Genomic DNA, 17765 nt, shown 5'->3' with positions numbered 1-17765 from the left:
GCGCGGCGCATCTTATGGAAACACCACGGAAGCACTGATTTCACAAAAACCTAGTGGTCAAATGGCTCCGCTTTTAGCTGATAAAATGTGGGTTTTTTCAAGTTCTTTCCCCGATTTAAATATCAAGTTATGAATGGATTTCGCTCAAACTTCTCAAGGCCCAGGGGCTGTGGATTTACCCGATGTTCACGTAATATAAGTTACAAAAACGGAAACTGTCGCATTCTCCTGTGAGATTCGATGAAAGTGCAAAATGTGACCACTTTAAACTTCAACGGCCATTATTTCAATGTTCATTTTCTCGGTAAAATGACGATTTAGGTACACGATAACTCAATAAATACAGCATCTATACATGTAGGTAAGCAAATATGATCATCGTAAAAAGCATGATCGACTCAAGAAACGGTTTTCTCATTTTTTTATATTTTGGTCTATTTCCAATTTTGGGCATAATTTTGTGCAAATAGGCGTTTTGAATTTTAAAAAGTTCATTTTGATGCCTTATATGGTCAATATCTCAAAAATAAGGCCAATATCAAAAAAAAAATAAAAAAACGTTTTTGGAATGGAGCCTCAAGATTGAGCTAAAAACAAAATAAAATATTTTGGAAAGAGTGTTTTTTGTTATGATGTACCTAACAAATATTGCCAAAAACTCACTTTTTGTGATTTTCTTAAAATTGTTGTTTTTACCCCAAATCTGTTATATTAAGATTTATTGATGTCTTGCCTTCATAAAATGTATACTTTTATATGTTTTATGCTGAATAATTACAAAGTTATTGCACTTTTACTACATGCATGTCTGAGAGTACACAGCCACCTTAAATTTAATTATGACAATGCCAGATGCAATTTGCAAAATTGCGGAAATGTACACGTATATGTAAAATGTAAAAGTTTCTTTCACTTTCAGTAAGCTTAAAAAATTAATTTACAGACAGTAAAAAGGTTCTCACATATTTATTTTTCACCTTTATTGTGGCACTCACACCTAAATTTTATATGCATGCAAGGAACTCAACCTTTTTCATGTACATGTAGAGATAGTGTCTTTTACTTAGCCAGTGCGGATGCCGCACAGTGTCATCGACCCTATATATCTTCATGGCAGGAATCGCCATGGTAGGTTGAATCCACAGCCACGATTAGCCATTTGGTTCAAACCTTTAAAGCTCTTTAAAACCAATAATTAGTCGAGGGACATAACTAAGGCTATACACAATAGCCGTGTAATTGATCTTGGTTGTGCGTGAATAAGCTTGTATACCCCATTGAGGTCAATGGTCATCGACTTTTATACTGCCTACAGTGAGTGCAGCTGTACTACACGCTGTGTGTAATACAGGACCAACGCAATATAAAATTGTCAGATTTTGAGTTCAAAGCGCACGGCCAATTTTCAAAGCGCATTCTAGCGACTATCATATCTGTTCAACACATATTTTCAAGTGTATGAGACCACATCTGGTTTCTTGAGAAAAATTCATTTGCTGGAGATATTCATCAATTTCTAACCCACTATCCGAAGATTTTCGCCTGATATCAAAATCGTGCATAGCAATTCACGTGTATCGATCCCGTATTCATTTTAATGTCTCTGCTCCACCAAATAATTATTAGCCAGGCGGTGTCGGTGTGTGCCGTACTATTACGCTGACTTTCGTATTCGGCGAGGAGGACGATTTCGACCTCCTGGTTTGTTTACAAACAGAGAGGTAGACAAAAGACCGTTCCGCTTGTCCAAACACTCAAGTATCAGAAGGATGGTCCACAGTAGCGTGATTCACGTAACATGAATAGGGATTAAAAAGCTGTCACATAGAACCATGTGCTTCTATTGTCCAATTTGCCATCAAGATTTCATATGGAAACAGTTCAGACCCAGACCCAGTACACGATCATGTCAGAAATTAATATTTTGTTCTGGGTCTGATTATTCGGACTATTATTACTTAGCATGTTAGTTAAGTTAGAGAATTCGCAATTGTGATCAGTGTTGCCAAAACTTTTCAGCGCCAAGGCGCGGCACATTGGCTCGCCAGGCCGCGGTAAAGGAGTCTCAATTAAGTAGCCCAATTTTTAAGCTTTAAAAAAAAGCGCCCAATACTGGATATTTGGGCGGATTGACCCAAAATTAGAATGCAAATCACCCAATTGGGCGGAAAAGCCCTTGACTTAAAAAACTTCCGGTAGTCAATGGGAAGTTACGAACCGATCAATAAATGGTCACAAAACCCTTTGTAATTGAAATTTGGAGCTTAGACTCAAAACCTTTATAAATCGGCTAAATTGAAAGGAAAATACCTCAAACTACATGCCGGTACCTGACTTTTGCAAAGTCAAAGAGTAGCCCAATTTTAGGCAAGTAGCGGCACAGTTTTTTGAGTAGCGGCAAGTGATTGCCAAGTAGCCCAATTGTGCGCCTTTAAGGCGCGGCGTTGACATCACTGATTGTGATGAACTCATTCTGTTGTCTTATTATGCAAGCATTTCGCAACGCAAACTTAAAAAACCAGGCAATGAACAGACACATCATTTATCGGTATGACATTTTCGTATTGGCGCTGCCCTATTTAAGTTTGCACTGAAGTGCCATCTCCGTTTCGGTGCACCGATGAGCTCCGATGTGCATCATGTGCTAATGAATTCTAGTTGTACTAGTAGTAACTACAAATTTCAGTAAGTTCCTTGGCCAGGGGAATTCAAGCTAACTCAATTTTCCACAAGAGCATATATGTCTACTTTCATGACTTTTGATTTTACCATTTTTTTTATAGATTTATAATTTTGAAAGATAAACTGAAGTTATATATATCAGGGCTGGAAAACTGCAGTAGTGTGGGCTCCAAAACTGCAAAGTTATCAGTGATCAAATTTGAAGCTAGACTTCTCACAGGCGGATGCGATCAACATTTTTGACGTGGCCATTGGATTTTAAAACACATACCCCGGTAATCATGAAATCTTCACAAACAGTTCTAAATTTGTTATAGGGGTGTCAAAGCAAACTTATCTTATTAAAAGTAAGTATCTAAAACCGTTAGATGCGACAATGTACCCCACTGTAAGTATGTTGTTTTTCAATTTCTGCTAAACGCAGGGGCGTCTATTCTTCCGTTAATCTCCCCCAAAGGGGAGGGAATAATTTTACCCCTTTGGGGAATAATTTTGCATTTTGAAAAAAAAAAAAAAAAAAATACAGGGAAAAAACAGAAGAAAGTCAACAGGATTCAAGGAAGATTAAAAATAAAATTAACTAATTTGGGGGAAAATGTATAACTGGATTATGTTTTATGGCTATTTTTGGAATGAAATAGATGGTCACTGGCTGGCAGTGACTGCTCTACAGGGTAGGTGAATTCATCAAGTGTCATTTAGGGAAGAATTATAATGGGTACATAGCATTAGCATACATGTGGTAGTCCCTTGGCTTTTACCCATTCCCATCCCAAAAATAATTATTTTGAGGGAAACCATGGACTTTAGCATAACACAGGGAAAAGTTGGGTAAATTCTTCCCTGCCTGGGCAATAGTGAGTAGTGGTCATACTATAATGCACACAAAGATTAAGGGAGCTCTGCTTTGCATATTTCATACAAAATCCATTTTCTTTTTAGTTTCACAGTATATCTAGGGGAGCCCTTAGCTTCAGATCCAAATCCTTGATTATCCTTCCCTAGGCCTAGATGCCATAGTTCAGTTGCAATCTCCAAATTCGGGTCTGCTACAGAAGAATTTAAATTCTAACTTAAGGCTTTATAAATCAGGGGCATGTGAGTCACCACTGCTACAGAAGAATTTTAATTCTAACTTAAGGCTTTATAAATCAGGGGCATGTGAGTCACCACATAAAAGAGCTGAAAACAGTTAGCAAAAAGCTAAAAACACCTAGCAAAAAGCTGCAATCTGGGAAGATCCTATACTTTTGTACAGAGCAAGTGTACTAGTACAAAAAAAGCTGAAAATCAAAACAAAAAAGCTGAACTCGCACATCCCTGTAAATAATACATCACAGATAGCTCTGAAGATAATAGAGCCTAGCGGTTTTTGCCAGCCTGTCTTCCCTTTGGAACCATTAGTCCTTAGATGCAATAGTTCAGTGTCCAGACTGTAGGGAATACAGAATAGGACAACTCACAACTTAGCCTAACCGTGATAAAGAAAAGAAGTTTCTGGGTCTGACAACACACCTATATTCAGGCAGGGAAGGGAGGAACAAGAAAAAATAAGGAAAAGTACATGTAGATAGCAACCAGCCTAAATTTTTCCCTTTTGGGTCCATTTTTTCGGGATCTCAGTTGGGGAAGAATCTGGGGACGGATGTGACACAGCGTGGTAGGGTGAGGGAATAATTTCAATTTTCTGGAAGAATAGACACCCCTGGCTAAACGTCTATTTTGAATGGGCTGTCAGCCTTGTATTTTCGCCAGCCTCGAACGTCACATGTCCTATACCGCCTGACTTCTCAAGCAACTATAGAATATCAAAGAGCATGATACGTATGAAGTTTTTGACTTTTGCTACACAATGCCTCTGATTGACTATGGTTTATCAATTATCATAGCAGCACTTCGCATTATTGCATAGCAGAGCCTGCTCAGTTGAGTCAAACACTGTCCATCACTGTAATGTGGGAGGGTGAGGCTGTCAATCAGGTCCAACAATGGTACAATGTGAAGTTGTAGAAACCATAAATAAATCATGTATGTTTGGTATAAATTCCATTTCAGAATCAAAGTTTTTTGGCAACATTATTTACTGGATTGACATTGGGCAAGCCAGAAGTAGGTCTAATCCAGCATGGAGGAGAGTGGAGATGGCAACTATTCCATGGATCATGATGATGGTAAGAAAGCTATTGAGAATATACCATAAAGCAAGCATGCATGGATTCTGTTAATTTGAGTAATCAGTCCCAGAACAATTTAATTTACTGACATGATCATGTTCTGGGTCCGGAACTGCTTGCGTTTAAAATCTTGATGGCAAAATGGACAATAGAAGCTCATATGGTTCCACTTCACAGCTTTTTAATCCCTTATATTCATGTTGCGCGAATCACTCTATTGTGGACCACCTTTCTGATACTTGAGTATTTTGACAGGTCTTTTGTCTACCTCTCTGTAAACAGAAAGATGTCAAAATTGTCATCCTCACTGAGTAGGAAAGTAACAGCGTTAGTACGGCACTGGGATTCTGTAAGAGATTTGCTGATCTATGCATTTAGCTGAAGTTAGCCAACCCCACACTATTAGGAAGTATATAGGAACTTATTTATTTCTAAATATCCTATTAGTACCATAATCTAAAGCCAAGAATTCTCCGCATTGCGGAAATTCCGCGAAAATCGCGGAATTCAGAGGTAAAGCGGAAAACGCATTTCTAAGAAAAAAATAAGGAAAATAAGCAAAAATGACCTAGAAAAAGAAAAAAAAGTACAATTGAAAAGAAATAAATAAAATACTAAATGAAATGGGTCTTCAAAATTCATCAAAATAAAGTAAAATCGGTCATAGATTTACCGTACAACGCTCAAGTGTCCCACAATCCTTTGCGCGCCCGACTAAAAAGTAAGATTCTTGTGAAAGTTTATTATGTCAGAAATGTGCTAAAATTACAAAGCGGAGAAAAGCGGAATTTAGCATTTGTAAAGCAGAAAATTCTTGGCTTTACCATAATCTATCCTCACAGTTTTAGCTTACACATGATACCTTGTGTCACTTCGAGGTTTTTAGTGATGTCAAAATGTGTCTCTTGATATGTGAGAGAGCATTCCAATTGCACCGCCATGTGATTCTGAGAATGGTGCATACATTTCAAAACTATGGAATCTAAAGTTTCCCGTCACATACATATGTATCTACATCACTTTTTCATTTTGGCCAAAACTTCCCTTATTTTCCATGAAAAAAGTCAATTTTCTGAAAATTGAGGTGGAAACATCAAAAATTTAAACTTTCAAAATGTCAGACATACCCTGCTGATGATTTCAGCAATTTTTAGTTACAGTGGTAGAAAATGTATTCAATAATGAAAATTCAAGGATTTCCTCATCATGTGATTACAAAAACTGTGAATCTATTTTCATTTTAGTCAAAGCAACCTCAAATATTTTCTCAATCTGTTGGTAAAGCTGATCTAAGCATTATAATACATTCTGGCTATGGAGACACCTTGTGAGTCATGACAAATTCCATTCACTGTCAGAGGAGGTTTGTGGGTGTGAATGCAATGGAGCAAATAAATCTACAATCAGTACAGCATTGATTTGCTATGAATTGAATAGGACACCTGTCTCATCAAATCTCTCTAATAGCTCTACGAAAATGACAGGTTTTATCGAAGTTCATTAGTACCTGATTTGACATCAACAATGTTGGTAAAAAATGAAATACAGTCGAATGAAAGAGTCTCCCCCATTTGACAAAAAATATGTGACGAGAATAACATCAAGTTTCATTAGCCATATACATAGTTGTATAGTCTTTTGATATGAATTCAACATGATATTTCTCTTACTGTTGCAGGATTTGTAGCAATAGCCAATGAATTACTAGCCAAGTTCCATCTGTCACCTATACAAGATATATCCCAGTGTACAGGAGCCGTTCTTGTTGCTCTCTATGAAGGAATACTTGGAGCAAGACTCAGAGGTAACCTTTGTTTCAATTCTATTTAGACTGTTGCTATGCGGTAACCCCTGATTCCAGTAAAATACAGTACTATTTGGGGGGGGGGGGTTAAAAATACTATCCTGTTTTGTCAAATAAAATATAGCTCAATCGTAATCATTTACATGTAATGTATATAGTTGGTACTAACTGGTAATACAAGTCAAATCTTAATATTTGTCAAATTTTAGAGGGGTGCATCCCCCGCATCCCCTGGCCACAGTTTTGATTGCGATTATGTTTTATGTTGACATAACAAGTATGACCACCCAACACAAATTGGCTGTTTAATCTGCAGAGCTTGTTTTGGGGTACCATATGGTCCCATTGAGGTATAATGGTCCATTAAACTTCTTAACAATTTAGCAAACAGAGGATTTCCCAACTCTCTTAAATTTTACAGGCAAAATGGAACAATGCAAAGCTTATTTTGTGGAAAAGTTGCCCGTCTGATATCTCAAAAAGTGCCAGTGACATTCCAGCCCATTTGTGGTGGATCCTGGGAGCCATTTCACTAAACTTTTCACCCTTCATAACTCAGTAACCGTAACTTTACGAAGGGTCCCTGTAGTGAATCCCTATTACTTATGAAGGGTACCGTTTGTACAGGTTTTGTATTTTTTTGTACATTAATTGTAATTATTTTGCTCTGCCTCCACCCCCCCCCCCCACAAAGGAAAAAAAGTTGCAGCCACTAAATTTCTTCTTGATTTTGCCAAATTAATCTTCCCAGGTAGCATTGCCAATCCTATTACAAGAGAAGACGAGATTCATAACATGCAGCTTGTGATTGACAGTCTACAGCATGATGTGTTGAGATCAGACCTCTCTCATATCACAGGAGAGGCTATCGTAGATGGAAACCTGGTAATTATCAGGTATCTCATTGAGATATTGGCTGGATTGCTGGAACATATCATGGAAAATATTGATAGTGAAGGGTCTACTGATATAGAAGGTAAGATAAAGGGGTGATTATGTGTTCATAACTACTCGATATTGATCAGATATCTGCAATGTACCACCAGCAGTTGATGGGGAGAGGCCAAAATATGCAGTGCATCATGGGAAAATGTCGACATCTAAAGCCCTCATAATACAAATACAACACAGGAACAATATGTTATTGCATGTTTAAATGTCAGTATAAATGAATTAGGGATTCAATCATGTTTCACCGTTGTTCATCACCGATTAACAACGATGCGTCCGCGTCGTCTGCATGGTTTCCTTCGCGAGGGCAGCAAAAACCGAGCGAAGTAAACCACGCAGACGCGCCGGACGCGAGTTGTTAATCGGTGATTAACAACGGTGAAACATGATTGAATCCCTTTCAACAACGAAAACAAGCTAAAGATCTTTTAATTCACATGCTTTTTTTCATTCGAAATATCCGTTTTGTCATTGCCACTCTACCTTGAAAGAAGATCAGTGATTTCTCTGTTGATATCAGCAATAAAACTAAAGAATAAAGCGGAAATGTTTAGCTGTTACTTTAATAACATAATTAAGAAAGGGTTTACGCATAAGTTCCAGGCATGACGAATTTTACGCGCTCACGCGTAACGTGTACGCGTAACCCTGCGTTCGCGTATACGCTACTGGAAAAGTGTTGATTCATCACGGATTAACAACGCTTGGCTCCTGTACAAAGGTATAGGAAGAGTTGTTGAATGCACACTAAAGCAGCAATTTATTGTTAAAGTAGATCCATTTTCTGTTGATCAGACAGAATCTTTTGTGGAGGTGTTTTCAACATTATTATTATCACACTTGTTTGTAAATCCAATGGTGGCTTAGAACAGTGATGTCGACCCTGGAGGTAAAAATTTGGAATTGCAAAAGTGTGGTGCGCTAGCGGTGATCGGTAGATCTTTGTTGATAATACAATACAATTTACAAATGACATTTAAAGTCATGACTAGTCAAAATTTTATATCCACTTTCTTTATTTATTGACTTAGCTTATCATCATTTTCGAGGTAAAATAATTAGTGATTGTCCGTGGCACAAGTGCAGCATGGCTTATCATCATGTTTGCCCTGTGTGATTTTTTGGACTAGCGGACAACAGGATTAGTGCTTTACGATCACTGCATATACCACTCGATAACTATCATACATATCTGAATCTGATAGTGATATTGGCTAGATTGCTGGAACGTATGTGACCAGCTCCAACAAAACCTGGAACAAGTCGCCAGACATGTTTTAGAGTTATAGGCTTTTAAAGATGACATTCCCATAAGAAAAGTCAAATTTTGGAATTCTTAATTTCATGGTATTTGATTGTGGGACTAAGTGAACTTTCAAATCCTTGAAAGTACTTATTAAAAAGAGGTTTATAAAATCAATAAATAACAGTTGAACTACATACATATAACATGTACGATAATCCCTATTCAATCCTGTGCAAGGCAGGAAACCAATTGGCCCATTATTACTCAGAATAGCAATTTGGCAAAAATACCAAGGTATCATTTACAAAATTATCCACATCTTGAAAAGTATTGATGCTATAATATATAATTTTGGTATCATTTAATTTTTTATTTTTAAAAGCTTATTGTCTAGTGCTTACATTTTTATTCAAATCACGAAATGTCAAAAATGCAACTTGTTCTTGGTTTTGTCAGAGCTGGTCACATACATGTAGGAGTCTACTGATAATGATGTATGCATTATATTCCATACCAATTCCAATTTTGGTATACGCCCATAACAGAAAATCTTGGCCTTCGTATAGTACATGTAGTAATTTAATATAGTTTCATACTCTAAATTGCAGCACATAAAAATTAATCACATTCAAAAATTGCCTTTTTTTACATTATTACACTCCATTAATGATGTGAGACTATCTGAAAGCAATTTCCAATTCATCTCTACCTTTATGGTGGCCAAGTCCACATGTATGCTAAGTCCATTAGTTCTGCATTAAAATAATGTACCTCATATTAACACAGGCTCTAGCTGAGCTGACTCTTTGATACTTATATGATCAAACTTGATGGCACTTGCTGGCTGCTTCATGGCAGCTGCACTTTGTTCTACCTCATATGGATCATTTCAAGGCCATGGATAATATAAAAATATTTCATGAATTAGTCCATTTTAATCTCAAAATGGAAACAATTCAAGGATATAAGCAAAATTGGAGTATAGATTATTATCCATTCATTTGATCTTGGCATACCAGGGTAACGTTTCAACTCGAAACATTCCAATGAGTCCAGTAGAGCCTAACTTAACGCAAGATTGAATATGATTGTATTCACTTCAAAAACTTTCAGCTTGCTCGGTAAACTGGTCCATTTCAGATCATGTATGCATATAGGCTTCAGAAGGTTTTAAACATGGGGGAGGGGGACTGAAGGCCTCATCAAAGAACATTTAATCCCTTGCACATCAGTTTGAAGCTACACCATATATAGAATAAAAACGGTGTGAGAATTCATATTTTCAGCTGATTTCCTCGTTTTTGGTTTTCAGCCCATATTTGCCATTTTTACCCTGTTTTTCAGCGTTTTTAGTAATTTTCCTCTTTTTTGGTCTGTGACCTCTCACCCCTGATAAAAAGCATTAACTCAAACTGGCTTCAAAAGTCGGTTGGTACGTGTATTTGCAATATTTCAGTTCAAATTGTGGGATAGGCTTTTACGACGGGAGTTCATAACAATGGTAATTTTTTGCCTTCGAACAAGTTTAGAACTGTCAAGCTTTCGTCAGGAGTAGCTCTGACTTCTTCAGGACAAAGTACCTAAGAATGAGACACGTGGGCCGCCCTTTGCCTTCTAGCGGCTCTGAAAAGATCCGTTCACTGAAGACTGTCCCTTGTCAACAGACAATTTCAGTTCAGTTCACTTTCCTATTTTCAGCCAAACTATATACCTTATGAATTGGCAGGCAATCTTGCAACTGCCTGATATTCTTGGCTCTTGAGCCACAGTAGCTCTAGTTTGTTTTAAATTTGATCAGGTGATAGCTGCATAAAAAAGCTAGTATGAATAATTTGATTTTCTATTAGCTATATAGTATACCATTTCACTCATGCTGATCTTTTCTGGAAGGCTCTCTCCGAGTACTGTATGAATGAAAGGGACAGGAAGACTTTGTAAAAAGTGACTACTTTTCAACTGTTGAAATACCAATTATTGCAACTATATCTTTTTTAATGTACAAGAAATTGTTGATGACACTGTTTCAGTAATTTCATCATGGATGCCATTCAAAACAATACTTGTTTTGGTGTGGATTATATCATCAATGTAACTGATCCAGCTTTAGCAGTGGAATGGGTTTTCTCCTCTGCAGATGCAGCTACTAACATGCTTGTGCTGCCTATTGTTTGTGCTTTTGGCATATTTGGAAATGTTACCTTTTTGATATCAGTCTTGACAATACCAAAAATGAAGAGTAGTTTGACTGCTTTTATGAGCAACTTAGCCATCGCAGATATTTTCTTTCTAGTGTCTATATGGATGTGGGGAACTTTGGATTATTTGATCTCGGATGTTCGCCGTGATTATTACACTGCTAGTTCAAGTATAGATTGTTATGTAATGTGGATGTCTACAAATATCCCCTACTTTATGTCATTGGGTTTTGTCACACTGATTTCTGTGGAAAGATACCTGGCAATTTGCAAACCAATTAAACATCGCCTGATGAAAGGGAAAAGGCGTACATTTAAGATGATACTTACAATATGGTTGATTGGTTCAGCACTTAATGTAGTTGATGCATTTGGATATAAACTTCATCCAACCTGTTTCATTTGGCCTTCAGAAGAAGCATTCTCACATCTACCTGTTCGTGTTGCATTTTGCATAAAACATATTGTACTTTCACAAGTAACCTCAATTTGTTCATTTTTAGTTTGTTTCCTGATTTTAACAGCACTATTTCTGTTAAAATTATTTCAGTTTTGATGAATCGAAAACTTGGAAACAATAGTGAAAAAATGCAGGTAGCTCAAAATCAAGTTACTCGTACATTGGTTCTCAACAACATACTCTTTTTCCTTTGTCAATTACCACATCATTTAAGATTATTGGATGATATACTTGAAGATGTGATTAACATTGACTTTTTAAAACAAAGCAAAACAGCTCGCAACATAGGGTATATTTTTCTTGTGCTGAACTCTTGTATAAACCCAATCCTATATGTATGTTGCTGTCAAAAATATCGTCATGGAATGCACGATACTCTAAAAAGACTTTGCTGTTGTTGCTTTACTAGCAGTAACCGTGGCAACCAGACTGGCATTAATAACATAAGTGGATCTTTGCAAGATAGAAATGCTGCTCAAAATATGAACTAAGTTAGAGCAATAAATGTGGCAGAGAGTGATACATAATTAGTATCTGACACTAAAATCTTCAATACACTTCTCAACATTAACAAACTTGAACAGAGAACAATGTAGCTTGTGGATCTACAGGGTGTCCCAAATGAACTGTATATAACTATCGGAAATTTAAATATTTAGGTATTTTAATTCCGGACAGTTGCAGAGCAAGGATTTTTTTTCTTGGGGGAAAAGTTAATTTTTGCTTAAGGGGGAGGGTAAAAATCAGAAAGTTTTCCTAAATTGGGTAATATGGTCCAAAATAGTGCATTTTCACTTGCAACAGCCACCAAGTATGGGGCAATCAATTGCCATAATTTAAAAGTATGTGACAGCTGTTTTTTTTTTTTTTACATCAACTATTTTAGTCATGCTTCTTTTGGGCATTACAATCCCCACATTTTTGGACCATACAGTTCTTTCAGGGATACCCTTCATTAAAGCAAATATGTAGTATAAATGCAAAATTTCACCTTTGATATAAATGTTTACACAATTTGTATAATTTGCACCTAATCATAGATGAATTGGGGAGGGGCAATCCTTCTGACAAAAATTACATATTTGGGTTCCTGCTCCTACCATGGAAAGGAAAAGATTGGAGAGGGGAGATAGGAAGAGAGGGAGAGAGGAAGGGAGAGAGGGAGAGTGAAAGGAAGAGGGAGAGAATCTGAACAGACCAATAGGTTCTGTATGAAATTGGATATTATCAGTAGAGTTTTGATGATATTATATTTAAAGAGCAATGAAGTGACTTCTTGAAGGCAAACAGGAAGGCACTGAAACTGATCATTTTACAAAAAGCACGTACAGAGAGATCAGTGCAGTAAATTTTGCAAATTGTGAAAGTACAGTATAAATAAACAACAATAAAAGGGAAAGCCATACAATTTAGTGGAAAATGGGGTACTGCCACTGGATTAACCTTCTATTATAATGTGATACCAAAACCTCATCAACAATGAGAAAAAATGGGGGGGGGATGAGGCTGTCAATTTTAAATTTTAATATACATCTTATGTTCAAATAAGCCTACATGTAAGTTGTATTCAAATGTACATAAAGAAATTGAAACTATAAAGGAATGTAAATACATTTGTAGTATACTAGTAATGATGATCATAAAAATACTAAATTTGTACAAGCATCAATGACTCTGACTCATCTAACCCAACTGTTATCAATACTTGTAACCATGGTGCGCCTAATACTTGTAAAAAACGTAAATGTGGTGAATGTTTAAAACAAATAATACAAAAATGTTATTTCATGTACTCTTTAATAAATACCAATGTAAGTTAAAATTCTGTCAAAGTTTGTGATAAATGCAATTAAAGTTTTCATATATGACTTGCATTGATACAAAGTTGATCTGCTACTCATTGCTGGTGTGACCATTGTTGTACTCGATCATGCATGTTTGGATGAACTTTGAAATACATTATATTGATCATAATTGTTTCCTTGGAAAAGGTGTAAAAATTTGCACACATAAATACCCAGAGTGTACATAATAAACTTGATCACATTAAAGTTTGATGTTATGTTAAAATGACTGAAACGTGGTTGAATGATGAGTTCACAGACAATAATATATCTCTATTAAGGGATCTGGAATGAGCGTTTTGAGCGTTTCGACAGTATTTTTTGTGGGACATGAGAGCACATAAGACATATCGAATTGCATTCTGAATATGCAGAATGTCTTTCTGATATCAAATAATTTTCATTTTTGAAATTCACAATATAATACAAATTTTATGACAAATTATTAAAATTTGATATTTTTCACATTTTTGATATAACAGTCCTCGAAGTAAATTTTATAAATCTAATGACATATTCTTAAAGTGATGTAGCTGGGAGGAAAAGCCGACGATCAATTGAAAATTTTGACCTTTCATATTGAAGATATGGATTTTTCCCCAAAAAGACATAATTTTTTTGGTGTTTTTGGAAAAAAAATCCATATCTTCAATACGAAAGGTCAAAATTTTCAATTGATCGTCGGCTTTTCATCCCACCTACATACACTTTAAGTATAAATCACCAGATTCATAAAGTTTCCTTCGAGTACTGTTTAATATAAAAATATCAATTTTTAATCATTTGCCATAAAATGTGTACATGTATTGCATTGCTAATTTAAAAAATCAAAATTATTTGATATCAGAAGGACATTCTTCAGATTCATGCAGAATGCAATTGATATGTCTGATGTGCTCTAATGTCCCACAATAAATACTGTCCAAACGTTCATACCCCACCCCTTAAGGGTTACAACAATTGTAGACTAGATAGAAAGGGTATATGGAACATGGTGGTATTGTATCATGTATGCTATATTAAAGAAAATGTCGTTTTAAAACAGTTGTCAAATTTTGATGATTATTGTTGTTGAAGCTCTTTGGGTTGAGGTCAATTTGCCTCAAACTAAACCTATTTTTTCCTGAACAATTTACTAGAGTTGGGCGACTATCACTTTTTTCCTAGTCGACTAGTCGGCAGCAAATAGTCGCGACTACGACTATAGTCGCGACTATCTGTGGTTAAAATTGGACTGAAAAATCGGGTGAAAGATTGGTGGCAATTTAGTATTTATAATGCATGATTACAGGACCCGTGATTGCCGGCATTTGCATCACAGTTTGCTACACAAACCAGCACTGTTGCGATACAAATTACTACACTGTATCGCACGTTTGCGATGCAAATATTTGACTGTAAAATGCTGTATTATAGGCCTAACTTTTCTGTTCAATTAAATTCACTGGCCACTTTCCAGCAACAGCACAAGAAACTTCATATAATTTCTCAAACCTTCAATATTCCAATAGCGATCTTCGTTCGTTTCCATGTTTTGCTGTACATGAAAATATGTAAACATGCCGGTACGGCAGTGCATATTTTCCATGGTATGCTCATGAACGTGTTGCATCGTGCATGTACGATTAACTTTCACCTCCGACCTACGTCACCTGACCTCATCTAGACTACTGGATTTGTCGCTACAGGGGTGGCATTGCAACATTACGACTGTTTGTCAGCTAATTTGTTTATTTTACTGTTGCTTTCTAAATATTCTGTTACCACAATAAGCATAGCTTTTTGAAATTACGTGAAAAGTACTTCTAATCTAATAATATTTTCCTAAATTTTCCCTTTTGGAAAACACTTCTCGGAAGTTCTCGCTGTTTCTTTCCAAAGTTAAAATAATCTCATACCTTCAGTAGTTGGTACAAACACCCAACCTGGGTCTGTACATGCACGCTATGACGCTGCTACACCTGTTATCGCTGCATAAATTATAATCATAATGAGATGTTCGACAGTTCTAAGTAATTGGAGTTTTTTGACGGCTTTTATCTTGTGGGAAAGTAGTTTGACAACAAGTCAATAACACCAATTTAATGATGATTTATGGACTTTATGATTACTTGTTGGTTAGTGTTACTATTGGTAAGACAATGACTAACATTTTTTCACATTTTTCGCAGTTTATATGTTAGTATTTGGTTGGTTTTGGTGCGAATGACTGGCACTTTTAAAGTAATATTTTAACACAAAAATATACTTGCATTAATCGACTTTTGGTTTTCAATAGTCGTAGTCGCGACTATCAGTAATAGTCGCGACTAACGACTATTGGCGACTTAGTCGCCCAACTCTACAATTTACAGACCTCCCAGTTCTATATACAAATTTATGTATACTAAAATTAGATTCAATTTTTCAAAATTATAGTATGTACATTATATATTGATGATGTTGTAATACTGGATGATTTTAACCTTAATATAGGATATGGCAAACATTACAAATATAGCAAAAATCAGTGTTGTTCAGCATCACTGCATACCCACCTTTACACTATTATGAGGCATCCTTTCTAGCTTCCTTTGGAGGTGAAGGGCAAGGGGCATTGCGACTTCTATGCATGCCACCATGTCATAGAGTTAAAGTTTAATGCTGGCGAAAGTAGGCTGATGTAATCGGTAGCAATAATCGGTAATCATTTTTACCAGTCCTGATTCAGCACCAGTTAGGCAAGGGCCCGATTAAGAACCACAGATCATGATCGGTGCATCTCTAATTAATCTGTAGATGCCACACTGTCACAAAGCGAAATGTCCTTAAATATGAATAATAATGAAACATACATTGTATAGTGACCTCTTACGTGAAGGTAACAGAAACACTCTCTCTTTTTATCAGTGGACACAACAGATGATCCTGATCTGTTGACCTCAGGAACCATCTCAAGTATTTCAAGAATGTTACCGGATGATTATAGTACTCAAAGTAGTCTAACCAGGGGGAACTACAGAAGGTAAGGTTTGTCTACATAGTCAAGAAGCAAGAGATATCCCATGCAAAAAATGGTAAAAATACACCTTGCTCAGAAAAGAGTGGGTCAAATCATAATTGCTCAAATCTTGTTATAAATAAACCACAAGCCGAAGTATTGCTATCTGATATAACGATTCAAAAGAAGTATGGTTTGACCTATCTGAGACGATAGTTCTGGGGTTATCAGCAAAAGGTCAAAGGTTACATTTTGGGTTCCACAGAGGTCAAAACCTAAACAAAATGCTCTGATTTCAACCAAAATGGTGTTAAATTGGTCATCTTGCAAAAATAATTTAAATAAATTATAGTTTGCAGCATCTAAGATATGTCTCCTGATATAGGTAATCAGGTGAAAGGATACAACCTTTGACCTTTTAGCTTATAACTCGAAATCAATACCTTGCAGATAGGCCAAACTATACTTTTTTTAAATCATCATTACCAAAGAATACTTTTGTGTGGTTTGAACAAAATTTGACCAAAATACCAATTGAACCGTATTAAATTGACATTAACCAACTTGGTCTCAAATTGTTCTACACTTGAAAAGAATTTGGCATTTTGCTACACCTCAGTCCTCAAATTAAACCTTAAATTTCAATTTGAAGCATTTCATTGACTTTAACCTTTGGCTAAAGACTACAAAGATTCCGAATGCAAAATGGCCAATGATGTAAACCAAACATTACCGATTTAATCATGTTTGCGTGTCACTCATGCATGAGGGGTTGTGGAAATTCTAGAGAAAGCTCAAAAGTCGTGGATTTTTTATTTTGGTTATAAATTCCAGAGAAAGCTCAAAAGTTATGGAGTTCTAATTTTGGGGAGCCTACTCCCATATCTGGGAAGCAAGTGACATCTTGACCAAAGATGTCTCAAATTGTTCCTCTTCTATAACCATTTCAAAATGAAGAAAAGTTTGCAGTCTTGGGATGTTTTGTTACCTAGGTAACAGGATGAGAATTCAATCCACTTTGAACTCTACTGACTTGACATATTTTACTATGTAATGTCAAAACACCCTAGATGGTGCAAACTTCTGTTTTTATTCTTGCAAAATTGTCAAGGCATGTGAACATTGTTGTGGAATTCTTACAAAAAAAACCACATAGAAGTCCCATGCATGCACCCCACACCACTACCAAACCATGTAGCAATATGTCATTGTTAAAGTATGTCACAGATAAGTAGCTTAATTTTGTTATTATATCAGAGCTCCAGCCACTGCTACCAGACCAGATGATGATGAGGATGATGATGATGACAGATCAAGTACCTCTACCAATGAGTTAATACGTGTAGGAGAGAGTGCTGCCTCAGCGTATGGTCCTAATAGTTCTGTAGATGTTTTGGAATCAGGTGAGTACCCCTACCAATGAGTTAAT

General features: G+C 36.2%; 1 protein-coding gene across 1 annotated transcript; it reads left to right on the top strand.

Moving 5' to 3' along the window:
• Positions 1-2825: 2825 nt before the first annotated feature.
• LOC140163456 (uncharacterized) lies at positions 2826-17759 on the top strand. Its single transcript, XM_072186770.1, has 6 exons — positions 2826-2957; positions 4738-4853; positions 6535-6660; positions 7412-7636; positions 16246-16360; positions 17594-17759. The coding sequence occupies exons 2-6, from the start codon at positions 4808-4810 to the stop codon at positions 17757-17759; spliced, it is 678 nt and encodes a 225-aa protein (XP_072042871.1). The 5' UTR covers positions 2826-2957; positions 4738-4807.
• The last annotated feature ends 6 nt before the right edge of the window (positions 17760-17765 follow it).

The sequence above is a fragment of the Amphiura filiformis genome, chromosome 11 (genome assembly GCF_039555335.1).
Source record: "Amphiura filiformis chromosome 11, Afil_fr2py, whole genome shotgun sequence".
NCBI lineage: Eukaryota > Metazoa > Echinodermata > Ophiuroidea > Amphilepidida > Amphiuridae > Amphiura > Amphiura filiformis.
Note: the sequence above shows the minus strand (reverse complement) of the source record. Positions and strands in the feature narration are given on the sequence as shown.